The 18,454-nt window shown below is 45.1% G+C and overlaps 1 protein-coding gene across 1 annotated transcript in view; it reads left to right on the forward strand.

Annotated features, from left to right (window-relative positions):
- Positions 1–18,197, forward strand: part of SUPT3H (SPT3 homolog, SAGA and STAGA complex component) — a 1,211,638-nt gene extending 1,193,441 nt beyond the window's left edge. Inside the window, exon 11 of the mRNA XM_069236106.1 lies at positions 17,529–18,197. Within this exon, the coding sequence (XP_069092207.1) occupies positions 17,529–17,570 (42 nt within the window). The 3' untranslated portion in view covers positions 17,571–18,197. The remainder of the gene's footprint in view (positions 1–17,528) is intronic.
- The last annotated feature ends 257 nt before the right edge of the window (positions 18,198–18,454 follow it).

Here is an 18,454-nt window from a genome sequence, read left to right on the forward strand (position 1 = left end):
GGGGCAGACTGGGCCACAGGAGATGAAAGGGGGTAATAGGAGAGAGTGCACCTAAGTGTGCATGTGTGTTTGGCCGGCTGTCCCAGGCCGGCCAAACACATACGTGCACTTAGGTCTCTCCAGACAAGCTGTGTTGAACAGCTGGGCTGGAGAAACTGCACAGACCCCAGGGTTGTGTCCGAGTGACAGTCCAAGCCGCTCAGACCAATCCAGTCTCCTAGGTATAGCATGAAAGCAGCACCAGGATTGCTGGGGAGCCTATGCTGGTGTCCCACTGAATGCTGGAACACCAGAAGAGGGCCGAGGCGGCAGCGACTGGAAGAGGTACGTTTTTTTTTATTAATATTTTTTTATTCCACCCCGTCTCCTCCCCTTGAAATTTTCAGCGGTGGCCGCTGTGCGCACTATACATGTTTGATTTATTGAAATACATTATAAGACACACAAAGAATTTCATTAGAATGTCCAACGTCTCTCTTTACCCGGATTCAGTGTTTTCACAGGAGCTGTGAGCTGCGTTTCCCTTCTATAGGATTTCATTGGACATGGTCCCTAAGTGCACCACTCTTGCCTTTTTAGGTCTCACCTAGGCAGCACACACTGTTATCTACTCTGTGGAGTAAGTGCATGCCCATTGCTACCCATTGCTTTTAGTTGATTCTTTGTAGTGCCTTTCATAAATGCGTGTTTTTTTACTGGTCACTTACTTGTATTTATCCATTCTTTCTTTGCTTGGTTTCCTTTTATGGAGACTGCCCCGGGTTACATGCTCACTCTGTTCTTTAATGTATGCGTTTGTTAGTGCACTATTTTTATCTTCGGTTTGGCTCGTTTTCAGGTTCAGCATGGCGACAGAGATGCTCGCGTCAAAATGGAAAGCAAGTTCAGCCTCCAGCCAGCACTTCCCACTTAGCGCGGCACCGCCCCGCTTCCTGCTCATGCTTAGTGCCATGTTCTTTTTATTTATTTATATTGTTTGGGGATGCTCAGCAGGGCGCCCACTTCACGGCCGCCACGCTTCCTTTGAGCTTTTGGCTTCTTGCTCAGCGCTCCATGCCTCTGGGACTCCACAATCTGCATCCGGACTGAGGAGCGCCTGGGTGAAGCGCCAGGATACCGTCCACATGGTTTTGGCTGCCGGAGCTTGTCACTTATGTGGCCATCTTCTTTGGTGGCTAGGTCACACACACCCTTGTTTTGATTGAGTAACAAGGCTTCTTTTTATTTTATTTTGCCTCTTGCAGCTTCTGACCTCTTTTTACTCGTCTCACTTGTTTCCCCTCCCACCCACCACTTCTAATTGCTTTCCCCGTCCCCCACCCTTCCTTGCTGTCCTTGCTTGCACATACACCCACCCCGCCCCAGTTCCTTCTACCCCTCCCGCACACCCACGCTTCTATCTCTGTTCCTTCTATCCTGCCCTACCATCACCTGCCCTTGTTTCTTCTACCACTCCTGTCACCCGTCCGTGTCACCCGTCCGTGTTTCTTCTGCCCCACCCTCCAGTTTCGGTTTCTTCCACCACAAACCAACAGAAGGGAAAAAATCAATATGCAGTGGCCAGTGCTGGGCACTTTATAGTGATTTTTTTTAAACATCCTGTTTTTCACCACTGCCCGCCCCACCTCATACCCACCTCTTCCCGATTACCAAGGTCAATTGCCCACCCATTGGCAAGACCTATTGGTTCTGCCAATGCATGTTTAACGAAGTGCTTCACCCACCCACTGATGGAACTCACCACCCACTAACCTGTGCTGTTTCTTCCGAATGTAGTCACCTGGAATACCACTTTTTTTCCCAATGGTTTGTGTTATAAAAGTACTCGGGCCTCTAGTTGCATTGGATAGAGTTCGCGGGCAGATTAGATGAAAACAGAAACACGCTGCAGAGGTAACATCAGCACTGCCAGAAGCCAAGTAGAAACAACTATGAGAACAGTGTAAAAGGAACACAGTTAGGCAGCTGCTACCGAAATTCACTGATTTGATTCATCAGGGATGATAGTGGTGGTTGCCAAGCTTTGTGCTTGAGCGCTGTAAAAGAATTGCTCAAGGCAAAGGAAGTTTCTGTCCCATCCCCAGCTTTGTTGTTTCTGCCCTGAAGCAGACTAAAGCAGCAGACAAGAAGATATGTTGCTTTATCATTCATGTGGCCACCCAAGAACAGAAAAGACACCTAGATTTGCTCATATTGTCCGAGGCCAGTTCATCGATGGACTGTGATGTTTTTGTCTCATGGTGATACTGAATAACATGAGAGTTTCAAACAAGTACTCTGAGAGCAACCCTGGTTCTCTTTCAGCAAAGCATTCAACAAGATCGGGGAGAAGGATAAAGACAGGAAGATTGGTGGAGAGGCTGAAAACAGACGAGGGCGATACAGAGTATACAACTTTCACTGCAATGTGATCACATGTTAAACTAGTGGTGACCACTTGGCCTGAAAATGGAGAAAGCAGGATGGGGTTAGGAGGGACATAAAGTGTGAAAGTATGGGGCTGAAAATGACAGTTCTAAAGTTTCAGTATCTAGAAAAGACCTTATAAAACTGAACTGAATTTTGATGTGAATCAAGATGTCTAATTCATAAGTAATAAACGTATTTGTATAGGATGTCCATCTTTAGCTGTCTATTGTGGTAATACTTTTTGAGTAACCCGAGTAAGTGCACTGCATCTTTGCTCTTCTGCCCCTCACGACCCATTTTTTAAAAATGTCAGTTCATAGTTTTCTAACTTATCAGGAGACCCCAGCAGCTGCAATTTAAGGTATAAGGTGTAAGGACAGGGCTTCTTCTTTTATACTAAAATGTTTCTATCCAAGATGGGCATCTGGAGTCTTGGAATAGCAAATTGAAAAATGCCCAGCACAACATGGCAGTGTGCACTCACATCATATTGGTGACATAAATGAATGTGTACATCAGCACAGTAAAGCATTGCAAAGATAAAAAAAGAGTTATATTTACTTTGCCAGTGCTTGTTTCAAATGGGAAAGCGAATGTTTATACAAAAAGTTATGATTCTGCAACACAAAATGTGCCTGAAGGTTCAATTCCTCCATTGAATCTTGGTCATTTGTACAACGTTTGCCCTTCATGAAGTAGCTATTTGGCAACAAGACGGTGAGCATAGCTGTACTTATATGAGTATGTTCCTTAGTCTGGGTATTTCCTCTGTATTCACACCTGTATAGCATGTCTGGATGTCAAACCTTCAATCAATTAATCAGTCGGTAGTTGTAGAGCACGCCATACCCCCCTGAGGGGTATACAGGCGCTGGGGGCTCTGACACTGCGTACTGATGGCCTCTAGCCGAAGAGCCAGGTTTTGAGCTTCTTTCTGAAGTCGGGAGGGAGTGTGCATTTCGCAAGTGGAGGGGGAGGTTGGTCAACGCCTTAGCGTCGAGGTAGAAGTAACTGCCTCCCCAGCAGCTCCTGCAGATGCATAGGACACGGGCGAGGAAGGTTGATCTGAGTTCTCTGGAGGACTGGTGGAAGGTCAGATGGTGGATAATGTGTTTGGGTCCGATGTTGTGGAGGACTTTGTAGGTGAGGGTCAGGACCTTGAATTCACATCTCTTATGCACGGGTAGCCAGTGTAGGCTTCTGCGGTGAAGGGTGATGCTGGCGTGTTTGGGGAGGTCTGCGATAAGTTTTGCAGCAGAGTTCTGTATAGTTTGGAGGGGGTTGAGGAGTTATGTAGTGAGTCCAAAAAGTGTGTTTCCATAGTCTAGACAGCTGGTAATGAGGGCTTGGGTTACGATGTTTCTGGCATCAACTGGGATCCATCTGAAAATCTTTCGTAGCATGCAGAGGAGGAGGAAGCTGGAGGAGGCAACTGTGTTTATCTGTCGCTTGAAGGTGAGTTTGCTTTCAATGAGGATGCAAGGTTGTGAGTGTGGTTTGTTGGGGTCGGGGTTAACCCGAGAGCAGTGGGCCACCAGGTGTCGTCCCCAGGAGATGCTTTGTTTCCAGAAATGATAACTTCTGTCTTGTCCGTGTTCAGTCTCAAACAGTTGGATCTCATCCACTTTGCAACATTGGTCATGGCATTGCTGAAGTTGGCTGTAGGGGTGGCATGGTCCTCGGAGAGGATTAGAGCATCTTTCTTTTTGTGGTCGAGGATGGCTCTGATGTCGACCTTTGCGGCAATCGTTGGACTCTCGGTGCTGTGGATGGCGTGGAAACTTGCTTGGTCCGCGTCCAGTAAATTGTGTTCTTCCATGTGTTCGGAGAGAGCTCTTGGGTGATGGCGCTTTCTAGAACTTTGGCGAAGAAGGGTAGCAGTGAGATTGGGTGGTAGTTCTTGAGTTCTCTGGGGTTGGCAGACATTGTTTTCAGGAGCAGCTTTACCTCTGCATGCTTCCAGGCATCAAGAATGGTGCCCGTTGTGATGGCGGTGTTGAGGATGGGAGTGAGGGCGCTGCTGATTTCCCTCTGTCTTAGGTTGAAGATGTACTAGGGGCATGGGTCATTGGGTGATCTGGAGTCGGTCGAGCTCATGAAGGCTAATGATTCCTGAGTCGTAAGCGGCTTCCAGTCAGTGATCAGGTGGCTGTGGATTGCATCTGTTGGAGTTAGAAGGTGGTCAAGGTTTGTAGTTTGAGGGGCAAAGTTGCTGCAGATGGCTGTATTTTGTCTTGACCAGCTATGTCAACACTGTATTTCGCAAATAACAAAAATTAGTATATTGTTCTTTTACAAAGCTGAGCTAAGGAAAGGTAACAGAGTTTTCTTGACAGTAGAACAGACCGTCTACAAGAAAATATCTCATTGTTCTAGGCTTGCATTGTTCTTGGTCTGATAAAGAAAAATGTGTCAGACTCTACCGAGGTGCATACTTTTGGGCAAAGAGAAAGAAGCCCGTAGAATGGGGGCACAAAAACCTGCCAATCTTTGCAACCCGTGCCTTATCAATGCACACTCTGGCACTGAGCATCCAGACACCTAACTGAGCAACATCCTGAAACAAAACTTCCCCTTAAAATAATCGAGCAGCTCCTTCGACATAGTTATGTAGTCCTCTGACATAATTTGGCATAGCTGGTGTGAACCTGTGGCATCATTGAGCACCTGCACTGTTGGACAGCCTCATTGCAAAGCAGAACAAGGTAGTTGTCTTTCATAATTGAGCATACGCTGGTCATATGTAGAGCCCAGTGGCATGCAGAGTAGCAGTTTGCTGTAACTGAACATCACTTGTGGCATAATTCAGTAGCACCACTGGCATTATTGAGCACCGGCACTGCCACAATTGAGCATTACCGCCAGGGTATGCATTGACACAGAAACATTGAAGTTTAATAAATCTAATGGCACAGTATTAGAAATGGGTGTGTTTTTTCTTGGCACAGGAACTAGAATTTAACTGGTTTACATCCTACTTTCTAATTACTCTTTCTCCACCTCCCGGTGTTTCTCAGTCTCACTTCTACACCACTCCTGTGGGAGTTCCCTGAAGCTACATTCTTGCTCCCTTTCACTTTTCTGTACACATCATCACTATTTCCTTTGTTTCTCATATCAACTTTATGCTGATAACACACTAATGATATTACTCTCTACATTTTTATTCTCACCTTTAAAGTCATATTTCTGGCTGGCTGGCAAGGATACAATATTCAATGGCTCTTAGCTCTCTCGTGCATTACTCTTTTTCCCTAAGGTCAAAGTAATTATCTTTGTTAAATACACTCTCTTCAATTTACCAAGCACATTCTCCCCTCTTTCCATTGACACTGTCAGATGGCTGTCTGTGGAAAGAAAAGGAACCTATGCATTCCTTACTGTAAGAAATCAGTTTATTGATTGTCGGAGTTGGAAACCCTACTCAAGCAACAACCACATTCCTTGTCAAGGTGAATCTCAGTAGTCACTAAAATAACATGTGTGTAACCCTTTGGTCTAACTTAAAAAGATTATGTAAAGTATCTACGCAACACACAAATAGTAATAAAGTGAAAACACACTACAAGAAAATTCCCAAACCAATTTAAAGTAAATATTTAATAAATAAAATGAGATCCAAAACTACAATAGGAACCAGAGATAGGCATTTTAAATTTTAGGTAGGTATAGCGTCTAGAAGCACAAATCGTCATTCACAGACATCTGGCCGTTCCAGACCGGGGGAAAGTCACATGTTCAGGCCGACTGTGATGAAGCGTGGGCTGGATATAGGGACCAGGTTAGTCCAGCTGAAAAATGTACCTTCCTAAAAACCGGCATCTAGAACTTCAGGATTTCTCATTTTCTTATAGTGAAGTGCACGTTGATGCCAGCCAAGGGTCCAGAACCTGTGGATGCACCTCTTGGGGATCAAAGACTCACTCTAGCAGAGGCCAGGAGGGCTGAGGCAAGTCCAGGCAGGCCCAGTTGCAGCAGGGCAACTGCAGGGAGGCCTCTGGAGCTTGTTTTGTCCCTGTAGCTGAAAACAGGAGGTCAGCCAGCTGAGTCTTGGAGACACTCGGGTAGCCTGGGATGAAGAGAGCATGCCCAGTCCTCCTTCGCAGCAAAAAGGGCAGGCCTCAGGCAGCAGGGCAGTCCTCTGGTAGCTGCAGGGTAGTCATCTGGGGAACAAGGCAGACCTCAAGCAACAGGGCAGCCCTTGGGGAGCAAGGCAGACCTCAAGCAACAGGGCAGTCCTCTGGGGAGAAAGGCAGTCCTTCTTCTGTAATGAATGCAGGTCCAGGAGTGTACTGAAGAGTGGCCCATGAGGTCCAATATTTATACCTGGTGCCATTCTTCGAAGAGGGCGTATTTTCTAGGTTACCCACACATCTAGTTCTGGAAAGCTCCTTCCCCTGCCAAGGATCTAAGAAGTCTAGGGTTGCAAAAGGATATGCTCCAGTTTTATTTCATTTAGAGAGTTTTATAAAGCGCAAACACGACCCATGGGTATCGGAGCACTGTACAAACAGGCGGAGCACTGTGCAAACAATTGTGTTTCACAGCAATAATCGTAAGCTTCATAGGTGTTCTCATTTCATATCAATCAAAATTATGCAGCGTAAGAAAACGACACATAACGATCAAATGTTCAAATCCATATCATTCCTTATTGTGGAATGATAGCACTTGCTCGCTGAAGTAGCCAAGTCTGCCCTGTGGGGGTTTCCTGTGGGTGAGTAGAGCCAAGGCCAGAAACCTAATTCAGGAATATATTTAGTAAAATCCTTTTCACTGCTTTCTGGAAGGTGGATGTTGATGGGTTTGACCTGCTCTCCAAAGTTAGGAAGTTTCATATTGGTTCAGATCCAGAGAAGGTGCGGGTGTAGGTCTTTTTCCTGAATCTGAAAGGTTCCAGCAGGAGGGAGTTTGCACTCTGTATGAAGCGGCTGCCTCCTGATATTCTGAGCTTATTTGTGAGGTATGTGGGTGTATTATTGTGAAGGGCTTTATGTGTCAGGCATGATATTATCAATCAGATCCTGGCTTCTGATGGGAGCCAATAGAGAGACTTTAGAGACGGTGTGATGTGCTTGAAGCACATCTTTCCTGATATTAATCTCACTGTAGCATTAAGTGATGCCTTTTGTGGTTCTGTGTGTGCTATGGGTAGACCCTTTAAGGATGCAGATCATAGTCTAGTCTGGACAGTACCCGGGATTGAACCCAGATTTTAAAGTCTTGCTGTGAAACAGGTTTCACCTTGTTAAGGAAGTTGAGCTGGCAAAACTCAGTGTGTGTGGGTGAACAGATGTGTGCTTACATATTAAGGTTTTTATCTTGTGCTATCCTGAGGGTTTTTGTAGATTCAGCAGTGGTGGGTATGCAGTTGAGGGCATACAGGTGGATCCTCCATTCTTGTACAGAGGGTGGGCAGTGAGGAGGAGCAAATTCTGTTACCATGGAGTTCAGACTGAGGCGGTTTTGTGAAAGCCAGGTTTGGGTTTTTCCAAGCATGTCGTTGAGTTGCATGACATCATCTCTGGAGGACATTTTTAAATATAACTGTGTGCCATCTGCATCGAGCGCCGGGGATAGGGCAAGTATGATGATGAGACAGGATTTGTTCTGGTCCATTATTTTTTGTGCATTGTACATGATGTGTAACATGGCAGATTCAGTGTTGTGCCTAGGTCTAATTTCTGATTGAAGTTCATAAAGTAGGTTGAATTCTTCAATATGTTGACATAATTGGTTGTGAACAGATTTTTTTTACACATTTGCGAGAAAATGGATGTTAGATAAAGTATGAAAATTATTTAGAACTGTTGCATCAGTGTCATGTTTTTTTTAAGAGAAATGTCACTTGAGCAATCTTTAAGTAGTCTGGGGTGATGTCTTGTGTTAGTGACATGTTTATGATTTTTGCCAATATGGGGGAGGAAAGGTGACCTGGCTCAGCGGCTATTGGGTCACTGAAATGTGATATTAGTTTCATAGACTTGATGATCTTGCGGATACCCTCTTCATTGAGGGATTTGAATTTGTTCCATGTTGCGTCTTTTTTCGGTTTGGTGGCGAAGGCTGAACCCTGATCATTTTTTTTTATTGAATTCTCCATATGGGAGGGTTGAACATGGCTGTAGGGCCTAACTTGGGGGTGACTTGTATGTATTAAAAATGGAGGCTTAGACTTGGCAAAAGGTTTATTTTGCCAGGTCGAATTGGCAGTTTAAAACTGTCCTACAGACAGTGATGCCAGGCTTTAGACAAGTTTTTAAGGGCTACTATAGTGGGTAGCCTAATTAGCAATGCAGGCCCACGAGTAGTATTTAATTTACAGGCCTCGGGTATATTTAGTACCATATACTAGGGACTTACAAGTAAATTAAATGGGCCAATCAGATGTAAGACAATTTTACCCTGTTTTAGGGACAGAGCACAAGCACTTAAGCACTGGGCACAATGGTAAAGTGGATGAAGTCATAGTGTCAACAAAAGTAAATTCTAAAAACTGGTGGAGTGAAGGCAAAAAGTCTGGGGGTTACCCTGAAGAGAGAAGGGCAGAGTCCAACTCATACTCAACTATCCAAAATGTCCTACTGCTCTGGGTCTCTTCCTGAAACAAACTCTTTAGTATATCTAGTCCACTTCTGATCTGCCATTTATTAACGTGGTACTAAGGAATTTCTTATCTTATTTTATTGAGCTGTAAAGCACTGGCTTGTAACTTACAGAGAAATCATAGTGCCAGATATTTCCGAATCAAATAGACTTCTCATACTGGGTGTTAGAAATTGGGTCTCTAGTTGGCAGAGGTATACACCCTTGTCCAAGTAGGGACCACAATCCTAGTCAGGGTAAGACACAACACAACCTAAATTATCCTGTGATCACCCTCTGGTAGCTTGGTACAGAGCAGTCAGGCCTAACTTCGAAGGCAATGTATAATGTATTTGTGCATTAACTCATACAGTAACACAGTGAAAACAGCACAAAAACACACCACACAGGTTTAGAAACATAGATAATATTTATCTGAATAAAATAAGGTAAAAACTATGTAAATCCAAAATACACAAGCAAAGTTATATGTTTTTAACGATTAAATCCCACTAAAACGCTTAGAAACTCAATAGCTCCAACTGGGGCTATCACAACATGGTTGATGGAGTCGTTCCTAATAATTGGACACCACAGGCGCTGGTCACGGAGTCCCATGGACCCCCAGGCACAGTACGTTTGAAAACAAAGAAACAAAAATGCTGCACGGAGTCATGGAGATGAAACGTTGCTGGAGCCGATGTGATGTCAGTTCCTTACGGCGTCCAGGGAGGTCAGGTGTCAGTTCCGTACTGCGAGGCAGGGGAGGGGAGACGTCGCTTCTGTCTGGTTGCAGGAGGAGCTGGTGTGATGTCGGTGGCGAGGTGTCGGTTCTTTGTGACACGGCGGGGTCCATGAATCCAGTCGGTCAAGACGTGATGAGTCGACTTCGCAGTGTCACGCTCACACTGCATGACGTCAGCTGCATCGTGGCAATGTTAGACTTGAACTGCAGGACCCACAGTCGTTGCGTGCAGTGAGGACCACGAAGCCGGTGCTGGCAGCGGTGTGGCATCGGGCAGAGGCGTCTGTGCTTAAGTGACTGAAGTCAGTCCTGGAGTTGCTGAAGTCGGTAAACTAGCTAGAAGCTTGTAGCTGAAATTTTTGTTGGGCCTTAGGCAAGCTCAAGTCCAAGCCCTTGGAGAGCACTTTTGGGGAAGGCAGAGTCCTTCCCCAAAGTCGGAGGCCAGCAGGGCAACAAGCCGGGCAGCAGCCCTCCTCAACAAAGCAATTTAGATGAGTCCTTTGGGCAGCCAGGCAGTTCCTCTCACAAGGTGCAGGTGTAGATCCAGAAGTATCTGATGTGATGGGGTCAGAGACCCAATTTATATACCCTAAAATGCCTTCGGAGTGGGGGAAACTTCAAAGACTGGTTTTGAAGTGCAGAAGTTCCCCTTTCAGCTCAGTCTTGTCTGCCAGGATCCCTGTTGGGGTTATCAGTCCTTTGTGTGAGGGCAGGCCACTGGCTTTTGAAATGTAAGACGGAGCCCCACACCCTTCCTTGCCAGAGAGACCCATTCAGTATGCGGATGTGACTGAGTGTCCTGTGTTTATGGCTGTCTGGGTGGAATGCACAAGGGGAGCTGTCAACCAGCACAGACCAGATGTGGATTGAAGACAGGCTATAAGACACCACTGGCAGTAAGTTCAGACAAAATGCCCACATTCTAAAAGTGGCATTTCTAAAATAGTAATATTAAATCCAACTACACCAGTAAGCAGGATTTTCTATTACCATTCTGGCCATACTAAACATGACTGGGTCACTCCTTCCAGATCAGAATTTACCACTCAAAAGTATATGAGGGCAGTTCTAATGCTAGTCTATGAGAGGAGCAGGCCTCACAGTAGTGAAAACAAATTTGAGTTTTTCACTACCAATATATATGAAACACATACATACATGTCCTGCCTTTTACCTACATAGCACTCTGCCCTATGGGAACATAGGGCCTACCTGAGGGGTGACCTATATGTAGAAAAAGGGAGCTTAAGGCTTGGCAATTAGTTTTAAATGCCAAGTCGAAGTGGCAGTGAAACTGCTCACAAAGGCCTTGCAACGGCAGGCCTGAGACATGGTTAAGGGGCTACTTATGTGGGTGGCACAATCAGTGCTGCAGGCCCACTAGTAGCATTTACAGGCCATGGGCACATGTAGTGCACTTTACTTGGGACGTACTGGTAAATTAAATATGTCAATTGGGTAGGAACCAATATTACCATGTTTATGGGAGAGAGCATATGCACTTTAGCACTGGACAGCTGTGGTGAAGTGTGCAGAGTCCTAAAACCAGCAAAAACAGGGTCTGAAAAATGGAGGGAGGCAGCCAAAATGTTGGGGGATGACCACCCTAAGGCTGTCAGGTCTAACACTGGATCAACAGAATGTCTACCTGTGCCATAAGTCGTTTCAATGTGCATATGATGTAGGGTTCCCTGAAGAAAGGTCCTTTATACGGCCCTGTAAAAGGAGGGGAAGGAGAGTTCCCTGAAGACATAGGTGACCTTTGGAAAGATAGCGCCCAGAGCAAAAACTAATTTGGTGCCACTTCTCACCTGTTGTCGGTGTGTTGAAACAATGGGTGGGTGGGGGCAAGGTGAAGGAGATTAAGAAAGGAGGGCCATGAGAAGAAGAAAGTGTGGACACAGGTGCCAATGTTTCACACACTTTTATTTGCAGCCATGTCAGAGGGAGACTGCTGCATGGAGCTCCAGTGCCCCACTGAAGGTAGGCGCCCTGGGCGGTGGCCTAGCTCACCTATGCTGAAGGCTTGCCCTGCCGGAAGAGAGTCACTTTCAGATTTCTTCTGGAAGACATCATATTTGTTTTATTCCTTAGTTCTAGACTTAGTGTTTGCCAAAGGCATGCACCTTGAATTCTGAGACTTCTGAATTAATCTTGTTCGAAAAATCAAGTTTACTTTGCTTAATCTGAGGTTGGAGAGAAGTGTAGAATGATGTAAGGTTTTGTAGATTTTTCATACCTATTCGCTTCAGTGTTATGAAGACTATATGGAAGAGTTTGATCTTCTGGCCCACTTGGAGTCAGTTAAGTTCTTGTAGAGCAGGGATGATGTGTTTGGATTTCTTTAGACAGAGATACAGTCTGGCAATTTGATTTTGCATCTTCCTGTGAAGATTATGTTGTAGTAACAGTTGTAAAAACCTACTGGTTAAAAATGTGTACAGTTTTCTGTCATTGAGGTCAAAGGTTATGGAAGATCGCTTCCTGTAATATCGTTTTGGAGGGGGTCTGAGGTAGCATGGTGTCACTTCGACGGTGCTTATTATATTGGTACATTGCTCCCTCAAGGGGTAGTATGATGCTGTTATTACATAGATTTCCAGGCCTACTTTTGGTTCCCAGTTCAGACTGCAAACCATATTGGGACGCAGGGTGCTCGGTGGTTAGGTAACATTTAATGGTTAAAGAACATCTAGTGGGCACTCCCAGTGTCTCCCTTGCACCATTGAATAAAACTTTTCTGCCTCAAGGCTTGTGGTTAGGGAATTTAAGTTTGATCACATGTCCCTCATTCTATGACAATAGTAGCAGCTACCTTTAAAAAAAGTTATTTTTATTGAGAACATAGTATAACAAAATAAAACTATCTTGAGTTTCCACATTTGATAAAGATGTGTAAGCAAAGACATGTGACAATAACACGCCAACAAAGCTACGTAGTCCATCAAGCTCATCAGATTATAGAATATAACCTACTCAAACACAAATTAATTTTAGGGGCAACATTCCAAGAAAAGTGGTTATCCTAATGTCCATTGAACATGGCCGAGAATATTTCTCCCAAAATGTCTGTTTTACCATACATGTATGAAGGTGTCACTGGGTGATTCACAGTGCCAACATTTTGTAGATGTTGGAAATGTTTTGCTGTGTCTAGTGGGGTTAAATACTATTGATTCATCATCTTTTAGGCTGATTATGTATGGGGGTACTCTTATGGGTTCCCTTTTTTTGTCTGAGGTATCCACCCCAATGTCCAACTTTCAGTGGTGTTGTAATGGGTGTTTAATAATTGGTTTGGACTCCTGTAGTGCACTATAGCTTTTAGAAAGAGACCCTTCAAGCCTTCAAACGCACAAAACTAGTTTTTCAAATGGTGTAAGGGGTCTCATGGCTGCAGGTGAATTAAGCCGGTGCAGGGCCTAGTGTCCGAGTTTAAAATACTGAAGATGTCCATTCACAGTTACTTGGAACTCTTGTTTGCATTGTATTAATGATTTTTTTGCCTCTCCCTGGAAGTGGTCACTTAATGTTCCGCATTCCGCCACTTTCCATTCTGAGAATGTCACTTGGGGTGCTGCAGGACCAAAGTCTGGAATCCTAACAAAGGGTGTTGGTTCCCTTATGAGGCAAGACTGCTGTTTAAAAATTTATGCTGTGCTTAAAAAGGCTCTCCGGCTGCACAGCCCTTATTACCGGGCTGTCAGTTTGGTCGAGGAAGGGGGTCATAAGTGTCTTATAGTCAATCTGGTATTTGACTTGAGGTCGCCAAATTGTGTCTTAAGAAAGCCATGGCACCGTCCAGCCTTTCTTAGAAATATCTCTTGTCGGCCCCATCAGCTATTCCTCGATATCTCCACTTTACGAAGAAGTTACTATTTTTCATAACCTGGTGCTTAAGAGGGTGGGGAGATGCATTTCTACCACTGTTATTGATCAGTGATGTTGAATTGTGATTGTATTTTACATTTCATTATAAGTGTTTCCTGTAAAGCACTCCAAACCTTTTGGCTGTGTTCTCTTAATAAACTCACAAAAATAACAATAACCAATAAAGAGGTGTGATTTTTCCTGCATATGGTGGTGTTTTGTGTGAGAGCAAGGCTAAATCATCCACCTAGTGCAGGTCCTCAAGTGTACAGAATAAGGTCTTTTTGATGCTTCTGGCTTGGTCTTTAGTTGTGTGTTGCACCCCCAAGTCGATGACTGGTTTGAAGAGCAATGCTGACATCACCTAGCCCTTTCTCACACCGATCTGGACTTCAAAGCTATACTCACTACCTTCCACCTTGAAGGTAAACCTACCATAGCAGCTCTTGGTGAGGAGATCTATCTGCTGCTGTTGCATAGAGTAATGATCTGATCAACACACCCTCTGCCTTTGCAGAACCCAGCCTGTTATTTTCCTGCTTGTCCAATGCATCAGAAATGTGTTGTATAATGAACATTGCCTCAACATCTATGCACAGCAAGTGGGCATCAAGATCAACATAAAGAAAGTAGAAGTCATGTCACTGAACATCGCAAGCCCATCACTGGATGGCCACAACCTAGCCATGACTGAAGGGTTAATCTACCTAGGGAGTATTATCAGACATGATAGAGGAGAAGGCAATGACATCAAGAGCAGAACAAACAAGGCCAGGAATGCCTTCAGGTTGCTCAACAATGTGTGGAGGTCATCTTAGTGCAACACCAACAACAAGCTGATGCTTTATCAGTGCTGTATTCTGTCCACACTCTTGTATCGATCAGAATGCTGACGTATTGCTAAAAGTGACATCACTAAACTGTCAGCCTTCCACACCAGTAACCTAAGAAGAATCTTGTGCATTTTCTGGGTGCGAACCATCTCCAACCTGGAACTGCTCACCAGATGCAAGCAAGAGAGCATGGACACCATCATGAGAAAAAGATAGAGCTGGATAGGACACACCATTAGAAGAGAACAAGACATCATTAGAAGAACAGCTGTCCACTGGACCATGGAAGGCAAACGGAAGAGAGGCAGGCCAAAGAACACCTGTAGATGAACTGTGGAAACATAAATGAAGACTCTGAATCAAAACTGGAGCACCGTACAGAAACGTGCCAAAAATGGACAGAAGTGGAAGTCCTTCATTGCTACCCTACATACCAGTCAGCATAATGTGCAGTATGTAGTAAGTAATTTGTGATCACAAAAAGGCAAAAATTATGTAGCCAATAGGCGGTTCAGTCATTTCATATTTTACCTTTTAGAGTGAGTTCTTTAAGATGGATTTTAATGGATGAAGTGATTGTGGATATAAACAATTTTGGTGTTATTAAAAGAGATAGAATTTTAGATGGGTAACAGTAAAGTACTGAGATGTTTCCCACCAAGGGGATCTCAGTGACATCAAAAAGTTAATAAGGGTGAAGCTCAAGTTGTTTATGATGTCACTCAGAACGAGTTGGTGAAAATCATCACCATAATACACTTTTTACCCATCTATAATTTTGTTATGTATGCCCCCCAAGATCATCTGCCCCTGCTTTCATCAGCTACGCAGAGGAGTAATGTAGGAGTTGTACATGACATGACTTCTCCTCCCTGACAAAAATGTGAAAACAAATAATTTACTTTCCATCCTTAACCAACCCTAAGCCCCTTCCCTGCCTTCCTCCCTTCTCTTGCTTTGGTGCTTTCTGCTTTCAGTCAAAACAGAAAAGTAGTGCTGCGTTGACTGGCTCTCGGAAAGCAGTGCTGCGCGGACTGGCTCTCGGAAAGCAGTCCTGCGCGGACTGGCTCTCGGAAAGCAATGCCGCGCGGACTGGCTCTCGGAAAGCAGTGCCACGCTGACTAGCTCTCGGAAAGCAGTGGCACGCTGACTGGCTCTCGGAAAGCAGTGCTGCGCGGACTGGCTCTCGGAAAGCAGTGCTGCGCGGACTGGCTCTCGGAAAGCAGTGCTGCGCGGACTGGCTCTCGGAAAGCAGTGCTGCGCGGACTGGCTCTCGGAAAGCAGTGCTGCGCGGACTGGCTCTCGGAAAGCAGTGCTGCGCGGACTGGCTCCTGGCTCTCGGAAAGCAGTGCTGCGCGGACTGGCTCCTGGCTCTCGGAAAGCAGTGCTGCGCGGACTGGCTCTCGGAAAGCAGTGGCGCGCGGACTGGCTCTCGGAAAGCAGTGGCGCGCGGACTGGCTCTCGGAAAGCAGTGGCGCGCGGACTGGCTCTCGGAAAGCAGTGCCGCGCGGACTGGCTCTCGGAAAGCAGTGCCGCGCGGACTGGCTCTCGGAAAGCAGTGCCGCGCGGACTGGCTCTCGGAAAGCAGTGCCGCGCGGACTGGCTCTCGGAAAGCAGTGGCGCGCGGACTGGCTCTCGGAAAGCAGTGGCGCGCGGACTGGCTCTCGGAGAGCCCTGTCAGACTGGCCTGGAACGCCTCCATAGCATAGCAATAGTTGGTAACAAGTTTTATCATCAGCTGTTGGTATGTCATAGCAGTAAGTTGCCAGATTTAGATTCTGGTACGAAAAAGGCTAACTATGAAAGCCATGCACAAGAACTTAATTGAAGCACTGGCCAGTTTGGAAATTCTCTTTTGTTTATTTAAAGACCTGGCCACCTGAAGCTTGTGTTAACAAGTGTAGCTCTCCCCATTACCTTCAAATTGGACAAGTTGTACTGTGCCACCTTGAAAAGCTGAAACACCATTACAACTACAGCTACACTGGGAAAGGTGCGACCATCCTTATTTTTGACCACTGAACACTGTATTTAAAGATATATGTTTTTTGTTCAGAGTTAGCAGACTGCCACTCCTGGCAGTAATAGGGGATGGGAGCAGAATCCCTAGGATCAACGTGCAAGCACACTACTATAGTGCAATACAGGACTTAAATGATATTTTTTTTCATAGGTACATATATTCGGAACATCGTGATAAGTATTTAGCTTCCTCTTTTCGGCACTTTAATGCGTTTCTAGACATCGATATACTATCTTAAATGAAATATTATGTTACCATAAGTCTAACTGTTTAAAATTATTGATAGATATATTTTAGGTTAGGACCTTCCCGCACAATTGCACTGTATTATATCTGCACAATAAATTGTTTTAATGGATGTATGTTATAATTATAAGTTATCGTTTCCTGAAGGGGACTAAATCAATAAAGTTTGACTGAGGGTAGGCAGTTGCTGGTAGATTTGACCTAAAGAGAGGATTAAAGGTTGTTGCCAAGATTTTTTACTCAGGCTGAATTAGCCTACGCACTTTACTTACAACAGCAGATTTAAAAGTAAAATATGCAACTCTGCTTTGTGCATGTTTTCGCTGAACATTTTAGGAATGTTTTGTGCTGCTTTCAGTGAAACCTAGAATAGGGGCCCAGGCCCCAGCCAGTGAAAGTGTTGTAGCAGACCTCAGGGCGACTGGACGGCCCCAAGTGCTTCACCACAGTTGCTGAATTGTAGCTCTAATGTAGTGTATTAACAGCCACGAGGACACATTAGTTCAGCATTAACAACACGGCCCTCTGCTAGAGAGAGAGCGGGATTTCACATAGCCACATTCATTTGGCTCAGCGCAGGCAATTAACAAAATACCTTACTTTTCAACATTTAATTTTTTCTCCAAAAATAGGACGACCAACCACTTGTTAACCGCACACACTTTTTAAATAGACAAAGCCCTGCCTATGCCTTCCCCGCCAGAAATGCTCAGATTAATCGTACTATTAGCCTGCAGAAATAATTCCCTCCGATCCCTACCCTTGTGTAATCTGGTCTGATAATTCATCGCAGATTGTCCTTCTTTTCTGTTTACAGAGCGCCTACCGCAGAAGCGGGATGACTTTTCTTGCCTGCTAACGAGGATGTGGCCGAAGGACCAGGAAACGCAGGGTTACGCTGAGGTGATTTGCAAGGGAAGGAGTTTTAAAAGAGAAGCCCTGCCCCTGTCTGTGCATCGGTGGGGGCCGGGTTTGTTGTGACTGTGGACTTCCTGGCTCGGTCTCCTTTTCCCAGCCCCCGCAGCGGCTATTCTTGTTTACTCGGCGGTACATTTAGCTAATTAATTGCAGGATGTTTGGGGTTCTTGTGTAGGTGGACCGGACCGCCGCACTTTTAAGGCCTCAAGTTCGAAATGCACTGTCATGTATTTTCTTGTAATGTGGTAGGAATAAGTGAAATGGAAAGAAAAAAAACTCAGTTTTTTGTACATTGCTAAAGTGTTCCCCAAGTGCTGTTCTCGTTGTGGTTTCACCATCATGTTTTCCTTCTCTGCCGTAATTCTGAACCTGTAAAATATGGATGTGACTCGTGGCTCTGAATTTAGCTTATCCTGGTTTCCTTTCCTCCTAACGGAACGCAGCGTAAATAGATTAAAAAAAAAAGTCCTGCATGCATCAATAACCATAAGTGTTCTCGCATGTGCGACCTGCTGTGGCGTCAGTCACAAAATTAAAGAAATTAAAACTCCGGAGGCTTCAAGCTCCACGACGCTGTCTGTCTGTGTTTTTTCTGTGTGAATGGCATACATGGCGGTGACGTGCCAACAGGAAAGTAGTAGTGTGACAGAGGGTAAAGATATGAACTTTCCCATACCTTACAGATGTGCAAACACAACGTCATGATGGAGGAAGGACAGAAGGGGTGCTGGCAGTGCCTAATCGGCATTGGCGTCGATTCACCAAAATGCCGGGGGTAGCGCAAGTGACATCATCCAAACATCCGGCAGCTAATGACATTACAGG

Source organism: Pleurodeles waltl, chromosome 5 (genome assembly GCF_031143425.1).
Source record: "Pleurodeles waltl isolate 20211129_DDA chromosome 5, aPleWal1.hap1.20221129, whole genome shotgun sequence".
In the NCBI taxonomy this organism is placed as follows: domain Eukaryota; kingdom Metazoa; phylum Chordata; class Amphibia; order Caudata; family Salamandridae; genus Pleurodeles; species Pleurodeles waltl.